The 19,892-nt window shown below is 37.3% G+C and overlaps 1 protein-coding gene across 8 annotated transcripts in view; it reads left to right on the top strand.

Moving 5' to 3' along the window:
• The window catches only part of Alg8 (ALG8 alpha-1,3-glucosyltransferase), a 36,972-nt gene extending 17,551 nt beyond the window's left edge, over positions 1-19,421 (top strand). For 4 of the 8 annotated variants that reach the window (XM_003468590.5, XM_013151175.2, XM_063256413.1 and 1 more), the window contains 8 exons: positions 2,162-2,288; positions 2,511-2,614; positions 3,399-3,519; positions 11,919-12,058; positions 13,852-13,991; positions 15,569-15,666; positions 16,196-16,268; positions 18,788-19,421. In XM_003468590.5, coding sequence (XP_003468638.2) covers positions 2,162-2,288; positions 2,511-2,614; positions 3,399-3,519; positions 11,919-12,058; positions 13,852-13,991; positions 15,569-15,666; positions 16,196-16,268; positions 18,788-19,019 — 1,035 coding nt within the window. In that variant the 3' untranslated portion in view covers positions 19,020-19,421. Of the gene's footprint in view, positions 1-2,161; positions 2,289-2,510; positions 2,615-3,398; positions 3,520-11,918; positions 12,059-13,851; positions 13,992-15,568; positions 15,667-16,195; positions 16,391-18,787 lie in introns of those variants that run through there. The other 4 variants (XR_010049828.1, XM_063256414.1, XM_063256415.1 and 1 more) reach the window with 4 other exon arrangements.
• The last annotated feature ends 471 nt before the right edge of the window (positions 19,422-19,892 follow it).

Consider the following 19,892-nt stretch of genomic DNA (forward strand, 5'->3'; position numbering starts at 1 on the left):
TACTTTTTTTTATAATGTGTTATATATCACAGAGACTTTGGCAAGATCAGATAATCTAATTTAATCAACTATAGAGGCTGAAGGTATACTCAATGGTACAGCACTTGGCCTAGCGTGTATGAGAACCTGAGTTCAACCCCCAATACTGCAAGTAAACAAGTAAATTAAAAAATGAAATTCTTTGTCCATTATAAATATTTAGACAAAATTTCCTCTTTTAACTGCAAAAAACCATATAGTACATAGAGCATTATTAGTATTTACTGAATGATTGTTGAATGGTTATTGAATACATAAATTAAAATTTTACGTAGAATCCATCTAGACTTTATCTGGATCTTAAATAAATTACAGAATTGGTGAAGAGAGATCTGGAAGCAACTCAATTTGTTTCCTTTTCTTTTTTTTTTTTTTTTTGTATTTTTCCTTTTTATCGGTACCAGGGATTGAACTCACGACCGCCTGCTTGCAAGGCAGGTGCTTATGCTGCTGAGCTAAATCCCCAGCCCTGTTTCCTTTTCTTATTCCTAAATCGGCCTATTCTGGATGACACCCGATGAGACAATGAGAAAAGAAACTTGGCCTTTTGTGGTCCCTTTGGCAGTTTCCCTTGCGGAACGCCAGGACCATTACCACATTTGACCCTTCCAAACTTCCTGTGCAGTAGGTAGAATTCACTTCAGTGATAGTTAACTCAGGCGTTCTGGTTTTGTGTTTCTTAATCAGAAGACCTTTACTTCTCCTAGGTAGTTTGTTAGGATCAAGTGCTATACCCAATGCCATTATGAAATAGTTACTTGATGTGTAAGATAAGGTTTACCCAGGTGCAGTAGTACGTCCATATAGTCCCAGCTCCCTCGTGAGAACAGTATGTTGCCACAGATTATACAGCTTTTATTTTATGAGGCTTAGTACTTAATAAATATTTGTTGAAATAACAGATTTGTGAATCCACCGGACTCACTATAAGAAGCTATTTAGAATCACTTGTCTGTGTTCTTTTTATATTGCCTGTAGAATATATATTTACCATTCTTCCTTTCTCTTTAGTGCTGGTGTTTTTGCAGTCCTGGGGATTAAATCCAGGGAACTCACACTGAGCTACATCCCCAACCCTTTTTATTGTTTTGTTTTGTTTTTTTTTATTTTGAGACAAGGTCTTGCTAAGTGACTAACTTGACCTCAGCCTCCCAGAGTACTGGGATTACAGGAGTGTACCACTGTACCCAATTTACCTTAAATGTTTAAATCTTTTTATTATAAGCCAAGTGTAGTGATGCATCTCTGTAGTCCCAGCTACTCAGGAGACTGAAGGAAAGGACTGTTTGAGTTTAAGAGATCAAGGCTAAGGGCTGGGGATATAGCTCAGCGGCATAAGCGCCTGACTGGCAAGTGCAAGATCGTTTGATTCCCAGTATTCCCCACACCAAAAAAAAAAAAGTTCAAGGTTAACCTAGATAGAATAAAAAAGCACCATCTTCAAGGGGAGAAAAATTGTCTTTCTACTTTCTAATTAGAATGTTCAAGAATAAATTTAACTTTACTGAGAAATTGCAGTGGCCAGGAATATAGCTCAGTAGGGCCTGCCTGGCAAGTGCAAGTGTGTGAATTTGATCCCCAGTATTCACCACCCCCCAAAATGCAGTTTAGATTTCCTATACACCTCTTACCCACTTTCCCCTAATGTTACATCATACACAACTATTCATCAAGACTAAAAAACCAGTATTAGTTCATTTAAATTTCACTGATTTTTCCAAGAAGTATATTTTCTGTTTCAGAATATTATACCATTGCTTTTTTTTTTTTTTTTTTTTTTTTGTACCAGGGATTGAACTCACAACCTTGCGTTTTCCAAGCAGGCACTTACGCCCCTGAGCTAAACCCCCGGCTATACTATTGCATTTCATTCATCCTGAAATTTAACACATTCCCACTAGCTTGAGCCACCGGTGTTACCCATCAGGTGGCTTGTACCACAGGTAGTACAAATGGATCTAATCACTTTTATCGCTTTTTACTAATACAATTCATAAAAACCTGTCCGACGGACAGTCATGCATGTACCAGTGGTAGTTCAAGCTACCCAGCAGTAAAATATAAATCATGGTCCTATTGTTAAGGTATTAAAGTAACATCTTTTCTCTTTTCAATGTCCTAGAAAAGGCATATGGAAGGAGCATTTCTCTTTGCTATTCTCCTGCATTTCAAACATATCTACCTGTATGTTGCACCAGCCTATGGTATATATCTGCTACGATCTTACTGTTTCACTGCAAGCAAACCAGGCAAGTTTTGTGATAGCAATTTTTTTGTTGTTGTTTCTTAATCATATTTGACTCAGTGGCTTACTTGATAAGATTAAGCAGTTATTAACCCTATAATAAGTCCTTTACTCATGCTGCTTTTTCTGCTCTTGTCACATTGTAAGGACAAATTAATGTAGTATTGGAGGGCACTGTCAGGAATCACTTCTCCATGCTTCTGGTTAATGATGTTTCTCTCCTTAGATGGCTCTGTCCGATGGAACAGTTTCAGTTTTACTCGTCTTATTTCCCTGGGACTGATTGTTTTCCTAGTTTCTGCACTCTCATTAGGTCCTTTCCTAGCTATGGTAAGTTTGGGTTTTTTTTTTTAACTTTTTTAAACAAAGTAATACATGATTTTTAAAGATAAAGATAAAAAGATTATTTAAAACAAGAATGTATGAAATAAATAAAAGCTGCTCCTTCCTTATGCCTACCCAGTATGACTGTATGACTCTTAATAGTCTTTCACTTTTGTGCATACTCATATATGAATATGAATCTGTTTACTGTATATTACACACAGAGACACACAGAATTGATCCTTATTTGTAGTTTATGTATTTCCAAATTCACCTACTTGCTAAAATTTAATTAAAATCCACAAAATTAGTACTTTTGCAGTTTTTCATGGATAACAAACTTCCCAAAGGGCCCAGAACACAATAGGTATTCAAGTATTTTTTCCTCTTTTTCTCCCCAAAATCAGTTTTAATTTCTACTAAAACCGAAAAGCACTACGTCTTTATAATCTCCCTGCTTTCACTTTCACCCAGTAGACTTGGACAAGCCACATTCGGTACTCTCCTGTGCACCTCACAAATTCTCCCATTAGCTATATTTGTGTGTAGTAGTGTGGATTGGTATTCACAATGTTTTTATATGGCCTTTCCCGTTACTCAGTTGAAATGATTAGACAAAAAGAGGTGTAAGAACTGCTGGAGATCATATAACCATTTCCTTAAAGGAAAAAAGATTGGAGCCCAAACCTTCTAACTTTCTACACACTATACTGTAGACTGTTTTCCAGTCTGTTTTTGAGTTGGAAAAGACTGATGACTGTTTAATTGGTTTCATTTCTGTTTTCAACAGAACCAGCTGCCTCAAGTCTTTTCCCGGCTCTTTCCTTTCAAGAGGGGCCTCTGCCATGCATACTGGGCTCCAAACTTCTGGGCTTTGTACAATGCTGCGGACAAACTACTATGTACCATCGGTATAGTAGCAAGCCTTTTCACTTCCACTCTGAATATTGAAAGGCCTAGTCACACTGAAAAATGAAAAAGCCTCCTTGTGTTTTGAATGTGGCCAATTGTTTGCTTGGAGTCCTGCATTTCGGTTTTCAGGATAAACAGGGGTAGCAATTCTTGGGCCTAAGCTTTTAGCATAGTAAATAGACTGCATCACTTACAAAAGCTCCTTGTGGCCGCAAGATCATGGGTACTTTTCTCTGGGGAAAAAAGTAAAGTACTTACAAAATTTTTCTCTTTTTTTTAACTTTGTTGTTGTTCTTCTTTTGTTGAGACAAGGTTTTGCTCTGTAGTCCAGACTGCCCTTGAACTCACGGCAGTCCTTCCTCAGCCTCCTGAGTGCTAGAATGACAGGTGTGAGCCACTAAAGGTAATTTTTGCCTTAAATGAAACATTATTCAGCAGAGTTAGTACTTTTAAACGTAAATATATGAAAAAGCAAAATTTAAAGTGTAAGTTGTAGCTTTGTGTATTAAGCCAGTAAGGAAAATGATACCCATACATTTCAACTGAAATGTAAAAAAATAAAAAGCCTAGGATTTTTTTTTTTTTTTGAGATAGTATCTGGCTATATAGTCCAGACTGGCCTTGAACTCATGGTGATCCTCCTGCTTCACCCTCTCCAGTGCTAGAATTACAAGTGTGTGCCACCATGCCCAGCCAGGCGATCCTCATTAATTTGCCCAACCTATTCTTGAATTAATGAGCTCTGATGATCTTCTTGCCTCAGCCTCCCAACTGTTGTGACTGTAGGTGTAGGCCGCTGTACCCAGCTTAGGGTGTGTGGTTTGTTATTGCTGCTATTTTTTTTTAAAACAATAAAACAAAACAAAACAGAATAAAGCAGAGCAGAGCAAAACAATGCAAATATCACAGGATTTCAGAGCAAGACAACAGGAAATCAACAGTGGCTACCATAATGTCTCTTTGGTTTCTTTGAAATAGAAATTACTGTGCTCGGAAAAAAGAAATCGAAGAGGATCTCAGAAAATAGAAAGGCATTCTTTGTTCATGAATAGGAAGACCAAACATTGTGAAAATGATCTAAAAGAGACATTATGGTAGCCATTATTGATTTCCTGTTGTTGGGTTTTGAAGGCCCATAAGGCTCTCATTTCATTTTGATTGCTTTTATATTATTTTGTTTTGTATTAACTTACTGTATGTGAAGATATGGACAACTAATAGTTTTATTTCAAGAACTAATAGAATTAGTAGTACTACCACCTTAGTAACCGTAAGTGTGTATACACAAATTTATATCTTTTTTTTCTCTTCCTTCTTTTCTCCTTTTCCCTATCTGAGTTATTTTTTCCTCTTTGAGCAGTTTCTTATTCTTTCACAATATTTATGAAAGTTTTGTATCTTATTTACTCCTTCAGTTTTTTACACTAGGGAGACAATACAGTATTTACACACATGCATTTGATTTATTTCACTTATGAGTATGGTCTCAAGTTGCATCCAGTTTATTTATAAAAGCCTTCTTTTTAGCTGAGTAAAAATACCATATCTTTTTTACCCTTAGGTTGTTTCCAAGATTTAGCTGTTCCAAATTGAGTGGTATGTTGTTTTCAGTTCTTCTGGGAATATGCCCAAAAGTGGAATAACTGGGTCAAATGGGACTTCCAATCCCCGCTTTTTGAGGAACTTCCAGACTGATTTCCACAGTGGTTGTACTAGTCTATACTCCCACCAACAATACAAAAGAGTTCATTTTTCTCCATAGCCTCTCTAGCACTTGTTATTGGTGGTTTTCTTGATCCTGGCTATTCTTTATGAAGTGAGATGGAATCTCAGTGTTGTTTTAATTTGCATTTCTCTACTGACCAATAATGCTGACCATTTTTTCATGTATTTCTTTGCCATTTGTATTTCTTCATCTGAGAAGTATGTATTCATCTCAGATGCCCATTTTTGGATTGGGTCTTTGGATTTGGGGGGCCTGATTCTTTTTAATTCTTTATATATTCTTGATAAAAGTTCTTGTCTGAGAGACAGTTGACTAAGATTTTTTTCCCAGTTTGTGGGTTTTCTTTTCACTTTGTATAACAAGTTTGGGAAAATGGCCACTTTTACAATGTTTGGTCTTTCTATCCATGAACAAAGAATGCCTTTCTATTTTCTGAGATCCTCTTGGATTTCTTTTTTCAGAGCACTGTAATTTTTCACTAAATAGATCTTTTACTTCCTTGGTTAGATTGATTCCTAAATATTTCATTTTTTTGGATGCTATTCTGAAGGGTCTGGTTTCTCTTATTTTTGTCTCAATGAAGTTGCTGTTTGTGTATAGGGATGCTATTGATTTTTGAGTGTTGACTTTGTATTCAGCTACATTACTGAATTTGGTTATTACATCTAGAAGTCTTTCAATGGAGTTTTGGAAGTCTTCTATGTAGAGTACCATGTTATCTTCAAATAATGATAATTTAACTTTTTCTATTTTTCCTTACTCCTTTTATTTCTCTCTCTTAATTGCTCTGAGTAATATTTCCAGTACTGTATTGAGAAGGAGTGGTGATAGTGGACAGCCTTATCTTGTTCCTGATTTTAGAGTAAAAGCTTTCATTTTTTGGCCATTTAATACGGTGCTTGCTGTTATTTTGTCATAGATGACTTTTATCAGATTGAGGTAAAGACCATCTATTTCAATTTTCCATAGGATTCTTATCATGAATGAGTGTTAGGCTTTATCAAAAGCTTTTTCTACGCTATTGAAATGATCATGTGATTCTTGTCCTTGGTTTTATTGATATGATGTATTGTGCTTACTGCTTTGCATATGTTGAACCATCCCTGCATTCCTGGGATGAGTCTCATTTGGTTGTGGTGTATAATCTTCTTGATGACTTGCTGCACTCTGTTTGCCAGTATTTTATTGAGGATTTTTACATCTATGTTCATTAGGGAGATTGGCCTATAGTTCTCTTTTTTGGTTGGGTCTTTCTCTGATTTTGGTAGTAAGATAATACTTGCTTCCAGGAACAAGTTAGGGAGAATTGCTTCCCTTTCAATTTCATTGAAGAATTTGAGGCATGTTAGCATTGAGTCTTCCTTGAATTTCTTGTAAAATTCAGCTGTGAATCCATCAGGACCTGGGCTTTTCTTTGTTGTTAAGGTTCTAATTATATTTTCAATTTTATTAACTGAAATTGGGTGATTCAGCAGTTTTACATCTTCTTGATCCAGCTTTGATGATTCACATGTTTCTAAGAATCTGTCCATTTCTTCTGTGTTATCAAACCTATAGGAGTAAAGGTTTTCAAAGCAGGTATTGATGATCTTCTGTATTTCCAATGGTTCTATAATGATTTTGCCCTTTTTGTTCCTTAGTGCATGAATTTGAGTTTTTTCTTTCCTTTTTAAAATAAGGTTGGCTAGGGGCTTATTAGTTTTATTTATTCTTTCAGAGAACCAACTCTTTGATTCATTAGTTCCTTATATTGTTCTCTTAGTCTCTATTGCATTGATTTCTGCTCTGATCTTTGTAGTTTCCTCTCTTTTGGCTTTGGGGTTGAATTGCTCTTCTTTTTCTAGATGTTTGAGGTATAATATCAGGTTATTTGTGTTTGTCCTGTTTTCCTGATGTGGAAATTCACCACAATGAATTTCCCTTGAGGTCTGCTTACATTGCATCCCACAAGTTCCAGTAAGTTGTATTTATATTTATATTTACATTTACATTTACTTGTAGATATTTTTTAATTTCTTCTTTAAATTTTCCTGTGACCCATTGATTGTTCAGGAGTATATTATTTAATTTCCATGTGTTTATGGAGTTTCTACAATTTCTTTTGTCATTAATTTCTAGTTTTAGAGCACTATGATCAGATAATATGCATAGAATAATTTCAATTCCTTTGCATTTACTTAAGCATGTTTTATGGGCTAGTATATGGTCTATTTTAGAGAATGTCCCATATGAAGCTGAGAAGAATGTATATTTTGTTGTTGGGTAGAACACTCTGTACATGTCTATTAAGTCCATTTGTTTACAAGTTTGATTCAGGTCTTTTATTTGTTTGCTGATTTTCTGCCTTGTTGATCTGTCTCTTTGTGTCAATGGTGTGTTAAAGGTCTCCTGTTATAATTGTGTTATTACTTATTTGATTTTTCATGTCTATTAATATTTGTTTTATGTAGCTGGGTGCTCCCATATTTGATGCATATATATTTAAGATTGTTTTTTTTTTTTTTTTGTCTTTTTCCTTTTTACCGGTACTGGGGATCGAACTCACGACTGCCTGCTTGCAAGGCAGGCGCTTATGCCGCTGAGCTAAATCCCCAGCCCCCTATATTTAAGATTGTTATCTGTTTAAGTTTTCCCCTAACCAGTATGTGATCATTTTTGGTTTGAAGTTCACACTGTCTGCAAACCAAATAGCTACCCCTGCTTTTTGGGGGTTCCTGTTGCATAAAGTACTGTTTTCCATCCTTTGATTTTCAGTCTATGAATTTCCTTTTGAATTAGACAGGTTTCTTGATCCATTCTGCCAGTCTGTTTCTTTTAATGGGTGAATTGAGGCTATTTACATTAGTGGTTATAAATGATATATATTGGCTTATTTTTGTCATGTTATCTTTCTGCTGTTGGTTCTTTACCTTTCCCCTCTAATTGTTTGTGCTTCTTGGTGGTTTCTTCCTGCTGGTGTTCTTGAAGTTATGGTTATTTTATATCTATCTAGAATATCTTGCAGTATTCTTTATAGGGTTGCTTTGGTGGTCATAACGTTCCTCAGCTGTTCTTTATTATGGAAGTATCTTATTTCCTGCTTTAGCCTGCTAATTGCTGGAATTATAGGCATGTACCACCACACCCTGCTTTAGGATATACTTTTTATGTTTGGGTTGTAATGAAAAATAGTGTATATCTTGATATTGGTCTAGTAAAAGTAACTCACTGTGAAACAGCTCACAGCTCTCATTTGTGAATCCAGGATTGTTTAGTGGGAAAAAGCAAGACAAGAACAGTAGTCAGGAAACTTTTTCTGTTAACAGGGCAGCTACTAAGTATTTGAGACTATGCAAGCCACACACATAGTGTTTTTTGTTATTATCTTGTTTTATTTTGACTTTGGTTTTGAAACAGGGCCTTACTATATAATTCAGGCTGGCCTTAAATTCACAGTGATCCTCCTGCCTCAGCCTCCCCAGCGCTGGTTATGGGTATGTACCATGATATCTAGCAACACACAGTATTTTTGTTTGGTCCATTGTATATAAGCCTTTAAAAATGTTTTCTGGGTGGTGGCACACCCCTGTAAGTTTGAGCCTAATTGTTGCAATTCAGCAACTTAGTGAAATCCTTTTTTCAAAATTAAAGAAAATAAAAAGGCATGTAACAGCTCAGTGTAAAGGCCTCCTTTCAATTCCCAGTACCACACACACACACAGACATACACATAAAAAGCCAAATAATGTGATGAACATCTGTGGTTCCAGCTTCTCAGAAGGTTGGGGCAAGAGCACTGATAGAGCTAAGGTTTTTTTTTTTGTCTTTTTCCTTTTTATTGGTACCGGGGATCCAACTCACGACTTCCGGCTTGCAAGGCAGGCGCTTATGCCGCTGAGCTAAATCCCCAGCCCCGAGCTAAGGTATTTGAGACTCCCATCATAGTAAGACCTCCTCTCATGTAAAACTGCAAAAGCCATTTATAGCCTCAGTTTCTTCTAAAAACAGGTTACAGGCTGGATTTCATCATTGAGAGGTAGTTTGTTGATTGATATAATGATAACTTGGTACTGGCTGTTTGGCATTGCCAAGTTATTTGCTCCTTCATTATATACCACAGGGCGGGGGTCTAGCACTTTTTTGTTCCTATGAAGCACATTATAAGGAATAAAACCAAGAATAAGGAAGCAGGGTTGGGAAGCAATGGCATAAGTGCCTGCCTTGCAAGTGCAAGGTCATAAGTTCGATCCCCAGTACCAAAAAACAAAAGGAAGCACTAGGTTATCAGAGGCAGGAGTCTTGGATCCAAACAGACCCAGATTGATTTCTACCACCTATTTGTTGTGTGATTTCAAGCAAATTACACCATCTTTTTGTGCCTCAAAGGGCAAAAGTAATGGCAACTGTTATTGTTTGTTATATAGTTACAGGAAATTGTTTTTTTCCAATCAGACTTTAGTGGTACTTTTTTTTTTTTTTGAGGCAGGGCCTCACTGTATAATACAGGTTGGCCTTCAACTTGCTTATGTAGCCCAGGCCAGTCTCAAACTCATGTCAATCACCCTGTCTCTGCCTCCCAAGTGCTAGGATTATAGGTGTGCAAAATCACATCTGGCCTTCATTGGTACATTCTAGATATACATAATGATCACATTCATCATAGAGAATTTGTACCTTATTGCAGGAAATTGTGATTTGGTATTATCCCTTCGTCACTGTGAATCCAATCTTCATGTGTGTAATGGTCTACAAGTAATTTCAAACATCTTTGTTTCAAAAAAGCTTTAAACAGCCAACATAGTTTGAGGTGTAAAGACCACTTGTCTTGTATAAGTTGAGAAAATGATGTACCTTTCCTTTGTGTCTGCCTCTCAAAGATGTCTTAAGTGGAAAGTCAATGACAAGCTATGTAATTAACTTTCAGGAAAATGGTTGTTAATTTTAAGAAAGACTCAGTAAGCTGATGAGGAAAAGAAATAGGATGAATAAATAGTGTTTGGGCAGTAAGGTATTTCCCACGTTGCACAGATTTTCGGTGTCATTAGATGGGGCTACCAGGTATGCAGATTGTCCATGGTTGTTCTGTTACCCTGGAGCCTATCTGGGATGGGACTTGTCATTCCAGACTTTGTTTGTTTAATAAGTGTGCAGTGTGATCAAAATCTGAGTCAGTGTTTGAGGAATTTTCCCTCCTTGTTTTGAACACACTGTCCCATCATTATTGTGACTTTCTAAAGTGGTTCTGGATGTCCTCTTTCATGAATATCTTTATGAAGTGTGTTGGAAAAAAAAAAAGTGAATGCTGCAACCAGGTGCCACCCAGTGGAAAGGTAGCCTCATAAAAACATTACAGTGCGTCCATAAAAACATCGTCTTATTCACTGGATCTGGTGCTATTGCCTCCTAGCTGTATACCAAAGTCAAAGTGACCTTGAAAAGTAAGTGTTTTGAATCAATTCAGAACCTCAAGACAGGCTTGACAGCACAACTAAAGATACACATGAGGACTTCCAGAACTGCTTCAGGAGGTGGCAAGAATGGTAGAAAAAAATGTGTTTGAAGCAAGGGAAAGAATTTTGAGAGCGATTAATGACAGTCTTTTACTGTAATATTTTAAACATTCACTGGATTTTTCAGTCACATCTTGTGTTTATTGAACCCCTTATCCTGGGAGTAGAAATGAACTCATCATTTCTATCTTTAAAAAACACGGACTGTAGAGGAAATAGGTCTGTAAACAAAGAGTGTAGTGTGAGCATCAGAATAGAGGGCTCACCAAAAAATCAGCTCTTCTTTAATTAGCTTTCTCAGGTGAGGAAGTCAAGTAGGAATTAATTTTGCAAAATGAGGAGTCATTCTAAGCAAAGGGAGAAGCCCAAGCAAGGGACCCAGGTGTTGAGATTGGTATATTGAAGACCACAGTTTATTGTGGCCAAGACACATTTAACAAAGTAGAGATGAGGCTGGAGAGGTAGCAGAGGGCTGGATCATGGAAAACTCTGTGTGTTGTTTAGAAATACGGACTTTCTCCTATAGAACATGAAGGATTCAGGGTTGAGGCATATCCTGGTCTGCGTTTTGAAACAGAGTGAGCAAATCAGTGTTCACTCACTGCTTACTCATTAAGTTAAACTGCACAAATTCCCCATGTCTGCTGGCCATTGCTTTGTACATCTGTAATCCCTGTACCTGGGAGGCCGAGGTAGAGGGATCAGATCAGTCACAAGTTTGTGGCTAGTCTGGGCTGTCTATCAAGTTCAAGGCAAACCTGGTCTAAAAAGAAAGACCTTGCCCCAAGACAAAACAAAACAACAATAACTAGAAAAATCACTCCATTTCTGCCTGGCATGGTGGTGCACGCCTATAATCCCACACTTGGGAGACTGAAGCAGGAAGATCACTGTGAGTTTGAGGCTAGCCTGGGCTACATAAACAAGTTCAAGGCAAGGCTGCACTATATAATGAGACCCTGTCTCAACAAAACTAAACAAAGACCTTTCCTATAGATATCACTATTTTACAAATTATAATCTTAAGGCCAGAGGCATTCTGCCAGAGGTAAAACAGTACAAAATTATATGAATGAAATCTTGCTTTAGACAGCAAAATGATTTTTTTTCAAGGAACTAAATGGTAAAATATAGAGTCTTATTGATTGATAAAAATAGAATAATACATCTGCTTATTCTGTAGGTTTGGAATTGAAACTTCTTGATCCCAACAAGATCCCCAAGGCTTCAATGACGAGTGGTTTGGTTCAGCAGTTTGAACATACAGTCCTTCCCTCAGTGTCTCCCGTGGCAACTCTCATATGCACTCTGATTGCCATATTGGTAAGAATTCAACAGGTGGTACTCATTCTTTGAGTTTGCTTTGCTTTTCTGTTGTATGGTTGATTGAATTTCAGCTTTCAAGCTTTTCTAACAAGGATAAATTTCATAGCTACAATCCTGCAGATTGAATGATTTGCTAGTAATTCTGAACATGGAAAATAAAAAAAAAGTGTTTCCAGTAAAACTGTGAGAGAAATTCTTGCCAAAATCTCCTAGCCCATCTGTCTCCCCCTGGGGTGAGGAATAAAGAAAAGGCTGAGGAAGAGGAGGCATGGACCATGCTAAGGAGAAAGAGGAAATCTTTACAGCAAAAGCATCTGTTGTGGCTTTTGTCCAGATGTCCCTCCAAGTCTCACGCAGTCATCTGTGGGCCTTCGTCGAGGTGGCTGGATCTAGAGCATGTGACGCTGGGATTGATTCATGGTGCAATGCTAGGATCAAGGGAATGGGGATTAAGGGTATGAGTGCCATTTGCCCTAAGTAGCCTGGATAAGATACAAGGGATAAAAAGAGTGGTTGTTATCCCTTGTTGCTTTGCAACCTTCTGCCTGTCATGAACTTTTCCTCCTCTGTGGTGCCACCTGCCTTGGAGTCAGCTGATTATGAACTGAAACCTCTACAAGCTGTGAACTAAATAAACCTTTCCTCCTGTAACTTTAGGTGTCAGGTATTTTTTTTTCTCAGCCACAAAAAAGTAACTAGGATAGCATCCAGACTTTTTTCATCCTGGGTTAAATGATCAGAATTACAAATTCCAAATATGTCCAGACAGTATGGATGTTTTGTCTTAATTGTGACAAGTTAGAAATAGCAGAGGCTCTGCATCAACTAGAATTTACTTTGAATCACACACTGTTAGAGCTTTCATTCACACTTGTTAGTGATCATGGTGTCCTTAATTTCATAATATAATTTTATTGAAATTCAATATAAACAACTGTTGATACTGAGCTCTGAGCTCTGTATCTTTTTGGTTTCTGAATGATCTAAACTGAGCTCTTCTTCGTTTCTGAATGATCTAAACTGACTCCTTTTCACTATGTGAAAATGTATTCATATACTTTACCTAAGATAAAAATTTCTTTTCTAAAAATCTCAGTTTTGCTGGGCATGGTGGCGCATCCCTGTAATCTCAGCACTCAGGAGGCTGAGACAAGAGGATCACTGTGAGTTCAAGGCCAGCCTGAACTACATACTGAAACCCTATCTCAAAAAAAAACAAAATAAAATAAAGTAAAATCTCAGCCTTGTGAATCAGGCTCATTGGTGCATACCTATAATCCCAACTGCTCAGTAAGCTGAGGCAAGAAGATTGTAAGCTCAGTCTGGACAATTTAATGAAACCTTGTCTCAAAAAATATTACCTTAGCCCTATAAACTGCATATAAAAGGCAATAGTTTTATTAAAACATACTTTAGCCCCAAACTAAATGTTTACTAACATGATAAAATCTATTAGCCAAAAATACCTATGAGCTTTACTGTTTGATCTAATGGAGTCAATGAATATTAATGGACTAATTATAAAGCTATAAGTTATTATGCTGTATGCTCTAGAGTAATGAGTTAAATTTGTTTCCAAATGCCGGCTTTCTCTTAGTTGTTTTTATGTTAACTTTCAGTGAACTCAGACATAAAGTGATAAATTATCCCAATTACTGGAGAACTGCTGTTTTTACTGCTGTCTTGCTCTGTATTTGAGAAGTGATGCTAATTGCCTTTGTCGAAACACTGTTTCTCTAAAGCCCAGTCTTAAATGACACTGAAGTTTTATTTTTGCCGGTTGTTTCTAGCCCTCTGTTTGCTGTCTCTGGCTTAAACCCCAAGGGCCCAGAGGCTTTCTTCGATGTCTGATTCTCTGTGCCTTGAGTTCCTTCATGTTCGGGTGGCACGTCCATGAAAAAGCCATTCTTCTCGCAATTCTCCCAATGAGGTAAGCAGATAGCGCAGCCAGGCAGCACTGCGGGTGTATTTCAGTGTCTTGTAATTTTCCATGTTGTGCCCCTTCTTATTCTGCCCAATGGGACAAGGAGAGGAACAGAGTTCCACTAGCCAATCAGGGATGTTTCACTTGGGATCTTTGGACCCAGGAATGTTTTGAGATTTGTAAAGATGCAGGTAGTCATTCTGCACTTTCAGTAAGTGATAGAATATTAATTAACTGCCATGATAGGTCTGGATATTCAGTGCTAGCATAGCTTGGGGGAAAGCTTTGGCATTATCACATCCATGAAAATAAGTCCCTCATTAAGTACTGATTGTCAAAGTTGGAGCTGAGACCATTTGGGGTAACTCCATAATATTTGTACTGCACTTTACATTTTCCAGACTATTTCCATTTTGTTTTTGCATTCTTTCTTTTTTTTTTTTTTTTAATCGGTACTGGGATTGAACTCATGACCGCCTACTTGCAAGGCAGGTGCTTATGCCGCTGAGCTAAAACCCCAGCCCCTGCATTCTTTCTTTTCAGCTTGTCAACAGCATTTAAGATAGGATAAATCAGTATCGTATTGTCTGTTTTAACATCTGCAGAAACTAGGACTCATTCTATAACTTCTCCAAAATCACATAGCTAGCAAGTAGCACTGAGAGCTTCAAACTGATCTTACAATTCTGAATTGTATGATCTTTACAGTGTGCTATTAAAAATTTTTTTTGGGGGCTGGGGATTTAGCTCAGCGGCATAAGCACCTGCCTTGCAAGCAGGCGGTCGTGAGTTCGATCCCTGGTACCGAGAAAAATGAAAAAGACAAAAAAAAAAAAAAAAAAAAAAAAAAAATTTTTTTTTAGCTAAGCATGGTGGCACATACCTGTAATCCCAGCACTCAAGAGACTGAGGCAGGAAAATCTCTATGAGCTCAAGGCCAGCTTGAACTATATAGCAAGACCCTGTCTCAAAAAAATAAATTTTAAAAAAATTTTAATGTATCCATTGTATGAATAATTGAAACTCAGTAGATGGATGGTAATGAAATGATCCTTTGTTTCTTGAATTTTTTTTCGAATCTTGAGAAATCATTTAAACTTTGAAAAACAAAACCATTGAGCATATTTCAGATCAGTGTATGATTTCCCTGGTTTTATTTAGCAGTAAAAGTATTTCCAAATTAAAAATTAGAGCAGAGGTTTTAATGTCATTAGCCTGAAGTCATTCTGCAAGTGCAGGACATAACCTAAAAGATGAGCTGAGAATTGGAAATGAAATTCCAAGTTCTGTTTCCCCATTTGGAACCACTAGGCAGCTCCCAATCCCACATTTGTTTCTTTGGAGAAGGCAATTAAGGAAAAAAGTCTCCTTTTTGGATATTCCCCGATTTAGTTCAGTACCTTTATCAAGTGCTTAAGTTTCCTGTAAAAAATTAATTCTCTGTTGAACTGGGCTTATAACACTACCAATATTTATTTTATGCTGAAGCCAATTCTAGGAATACTAACAGATACAATTCAAGATCTTCTCAAGTGTTATTTGCGTTGTTGTAAGGAATTATTACAAGAATTTTTTATCTTTAGTCTTTTGTCTGTGGAAAAAGCAGGGGATGCTTCAATCTTCCTGATTCTGACCACTACAGGACATTATTCCCTCTTCCCTCTGCTCTTCACCACACCAGGTAAGGAGCTGCTTTTTAGAGTGATATGTTGACTACCACGGACTTTCTGTCATGGCCTGGAGATCCGTGCTTATTGATAGGCTTGTGGGAGGAGCGGTCTTATCCATTCTCTTAAATAAAACCTGCAGTTGGGGCTGGGGATTTAGCTCAGTGGCAAAAGCGACTGCCTTGCAAGCAGGCAGTCGTGAGTTCGATCCCCGGTAACGATAAAAAGGAAAAAGACAAAAAATAATCACCGCTAAATAAAACCTGCAATTTATCCCTAATTTTAAGTATCCTTAGAGGGTAAAGGTAACATAGGTAAAAAACACCAGGGCCAGTGATTTAGCTCAGCAGCATAAGCACCTGCCTGGCAAACATGAGGTTGTGAGTTTGACCCCTGGTATCAAAAACAACAACAAAAACCCTACTAATGTGTCATTATTATGACAAGTTATGAACTGTTTCATTGTGCTTATGTTACCTTAAATATCATAAATTTTCTACGTATCAGCTAAATTATTTGCAATTTTTTTTGTTCTTTTAACAGAACTTCCCATTAAAATCTTACTCATGTTACTCTTCACTATCTACAGTATTTCTTCACTGATGACATTATTCAGGTAATCAGAAAAAATATTTAAAATTATGTTTGCTCTTGTGAGTTTTGAATTGTTTTTTTGTTTTTTATCTTTTTCTTTTTTATCGGTACCGGGGATCGAACTCGCGACTGCCTGCTTGCAAGGTAGGTGCTTATGCCACTGAGCTAAATCCCCAACCCCAAGTTTTGAATTGTTTACTCTTAATTAGTTATCTTTAAGGTTTTTTAATGTTTATTTATTTGTGTTTTGTTATATTTTGATATCTGGGATGGGACCCCAGGTTTTGTGCATGCTAGGCACTCTACCGCTGAACATCTCCAGCTTTTCTTTCTTTCTTTCTTTCTTTTTTTTTTTTTTTTTTTTTTGAGATACAGGGTCTTGTGTAGTACAGGCTGGCCTTTATCTCACTATGTACCCCAGGCTGACCTCAAACTTGCAGCAATCCTCCTGCCTCAGCCTCCTGAGTACTGGGATTACAGATGGGCACCAACAGGCCCAGCTATTCCAGCCTATTTTTAAATTATAATAGTAAAATAACAATGATCCAAAATACTGATAAAGGGCTGGAGATATAGGTCAGTGGCACAGCACCTGCTGGGCAAGCACAAGGTCCTGATTTTGATTCCCAGTACCAAAAAAAAAAAAAAGGCAAGTAGAAAGAGAGACTATCCATAAGATTATCCTGTCATTCTGGCACAATACCACAGATGTGTTTAGGTTAGGGAAATACTTAAGGACAATTTCTTACCTCAACTTAATACTTTACATGAGTTACATACCTGTAATCTCAGCATTCTGGGAGGCTGACACAAGATAGAAAGTTTAAGCCTCCCCCACAAAAAAAGTTTAAGCCCAGCCTAGACAATTTGGTCACTTAGTGAGACCCTGCCTGAAACTTTAAAAGGGACTTAGGATATGGTTCAGTGTGAAGGCACTGGATTCATATCCCAATACCACACACAAAAGTTTATGGATAAAATTATATATATAAATACAAATACACATGGAAAAAACTAAAAGTGATTATGTAAAATATGGAATTATGAATAGAAATTTTCTCTGTTCTAAACATTATATAATATTAAGTCTGGCATAGTGGTACATACCTGTAGTCCTAGCAGGGGAGGCTGAGGCAGAAGGATCACCACAAGCTTGAGGTAGCCTGGACTACATAGTGAATTAAGCCCAGCCTATCATATACATATCAAGACCCTGTCTCAAAAAACAAAAACAAAAATAAAGTCTGTAATATTTTAAAGATTGTTAATGGTTTATATCTGATTGTCCATAAAATGTATATAATTATATTAAAATTTAATTACAACATGTGATCCAGTAATTCCACTCATAGCTATACACAAACAACTAAAAACAAACACTTGTACACCAGCATTCACTGTACCATTATTCACAACAGAGCTAAAAGATGAAAACAACTCAAATGTCTAGTAAAAAAAGAATGGAGCCAGGTGTGATGGCACACACCTATTATTTGGGAGGCTGAGCCAAGAGGATCGCTGCAAGTTCAAGGCCAGTCTGGGCTAGAAAATGAGTTCTAGGCCAGCCTGAACTACATAGGGAAACCCTGTCTCTTAAAAAGACAAAAAAAAAAAAAAAAAAAGGAAAGAAAGAAAGAAAGAGAAAAGAAGGAAAAGAAGTGTAAATGAAATGTGGCATATACTTACAGCAGAATATTTAGCCACAAAGAAGAATGAAGTTACAGATATCTGCTATAACATGGATGAATCTTGAAAACATGTCAAGTGGAAAAAGGCAGAAGCCAGGCATGGTAGCACATACTTGTAGTCCCATCACTTGGCTGAGGCAGGGGCTGAGGCAGGAGGATTGCCACAAGTTCCAAGCCCATCTGGACTACATAGTGCGCTCAAGGCCAGCCTGAACTACATTGGGAGACCCTGTCTCAAAAAGCACCCACACACACACACACAGATAAATAGTGTATGATTCTACTTAGGTCATATTCCAGAACAGCCAAATTCATGGAGACAGAAAATAGATTAGAGGTTAGGGGCAGGCATATAGTAAATTATTAATGGTTTTGTTCTGCTTTTATTGTTTGAGGTCTGGAAAATTGTTTGAAAGTGGTTAGTGGCGATAGGTACACATTATTAATGTATTTAATGCCACTGAATTAGATACTTAATGATTAAAATAATGAATTTCATTATTTATATTTTGCCAAACTAAAAGTCTTTAATTTAAAAAAATACTCAATTATATATTATCGTATTCTTATTTCAGTGATACAGAATGCTTTCCCTCTTCCAAATGCAGAGCTAATTTTCCCTGCGTAGGGGCCAGCGCAGGTAGAGGACTGGGTAAACCTGGATGGGCGAGGTGATATAATCATGTGTCGTTATCAGTTTTTCTGCATGTGAAATTTAATGCATTGTTTTGACTCTGGTCTTGGCTATGGCACATCAAGACAGTGCAGCTGGGGAAGCTTCTGCAGAGAAATACTTACTTGCTAAACAGGATGATTCATCTAAAATCAGTCTTTTTGTTCCTTTTTTCTTCAGAAAAGAAAAACCTCTTTTTAATTGGATGGAAACTGTCTACCTCCTTGGCCTGGCGCCTTTGGAAGTCTGCTGTGAATTTGTGTTCCCTTTTACCTCCTGGAGGCTGAAGTACCCCTTCATCCCTTTGTTACTGACTTCAGTGTATTGTGCAGTGGGTGTCACATATGCTTGGTTCAGGCTGTATGTTTCCATGTTGACTGGCCCTCCTGGTGGCAAGACAAAGAAGCAATGAATAAAGGAACTGCTTGGATGCAGGCCAAATAGTTATTTCATGGGAAATTAATCAGAACTTGAAAGTTGCCGGTGGTGTGAGCCATTCATTTCAGCAGGTCTGTTCAGAGGACCATTCTTCCACACTTGGCCTTACCCAGCCTAGCAACCTGATTGTCACCATGGTGAGAAGCCACTTGATCTCCGTAAGCAGTGAAACACATCTGAAAAAAAATCTTGCCTTCCCCTGTTAAAATTGTCTGACATATTCAGACTGCTTTGTTTACTGAGGGAAAACAGGGAGTCTAATTAACAGCATGATTATTTTTAGCCTGTGTGGACTATTGTGAGGATATGAAACATAATTGGATTCCTAAACTGAAGGAAATATAAATAAAATGCCATTTTGTATTTCTGCTTGAAATATTTTTGGGTCATTACCAACTCTTACAACATTTTCCTGTTGGCGTACACACAGGCAGATAGTGTTCTGTTCCCAGTCTGTACACCTTGATCTAGGAGGCTTTTTTTTTCATTGAAATTATACAATGACAATATTAAACAAAGGGGGAACATTTAATGTACTGCTTTATCCAAGCAGTGGATACTACAAACCACAGGTACTTGTACTGAGCTAAGGACATCTCGTTCAGCTCACTTATTCTAACATGAAGCTTTGCAATTTTGCTTACTGGCTGCCACTTAAACCTTCCCTAGGGGTTGGGGATTTAGCTCAGCAGCATAAGCACCTGCCTTGCAAGCAGGCAATCGTGAGTTCGATCCCTGGTACCGATAAAAATGAAAAAGACAAAAAAAAAAAAACCTCACTCATGCGAACAAACAAAAGTGATTTTTGCAAACATTCTCTTGCTCTCCTTTGCTTGAAAGTACTTTA

Source organism: Cavia porcellus, unplaced genomic scaffold (assembly GCF_034190915.1).
Source record: "Cavia porcellus strain 051 isolate PalLab524CR breed Dunkin Hartley unplaced genomic scaffold, mCavPor4.1 scaffold_9, whole genome shotgun sequence".
Classification (NCBI taxonomy): Eukaryota; Metazoa; Chordata; class Mammalia; order Rodentia; family Caviidae; genus Cavia; species Cavia porcellus.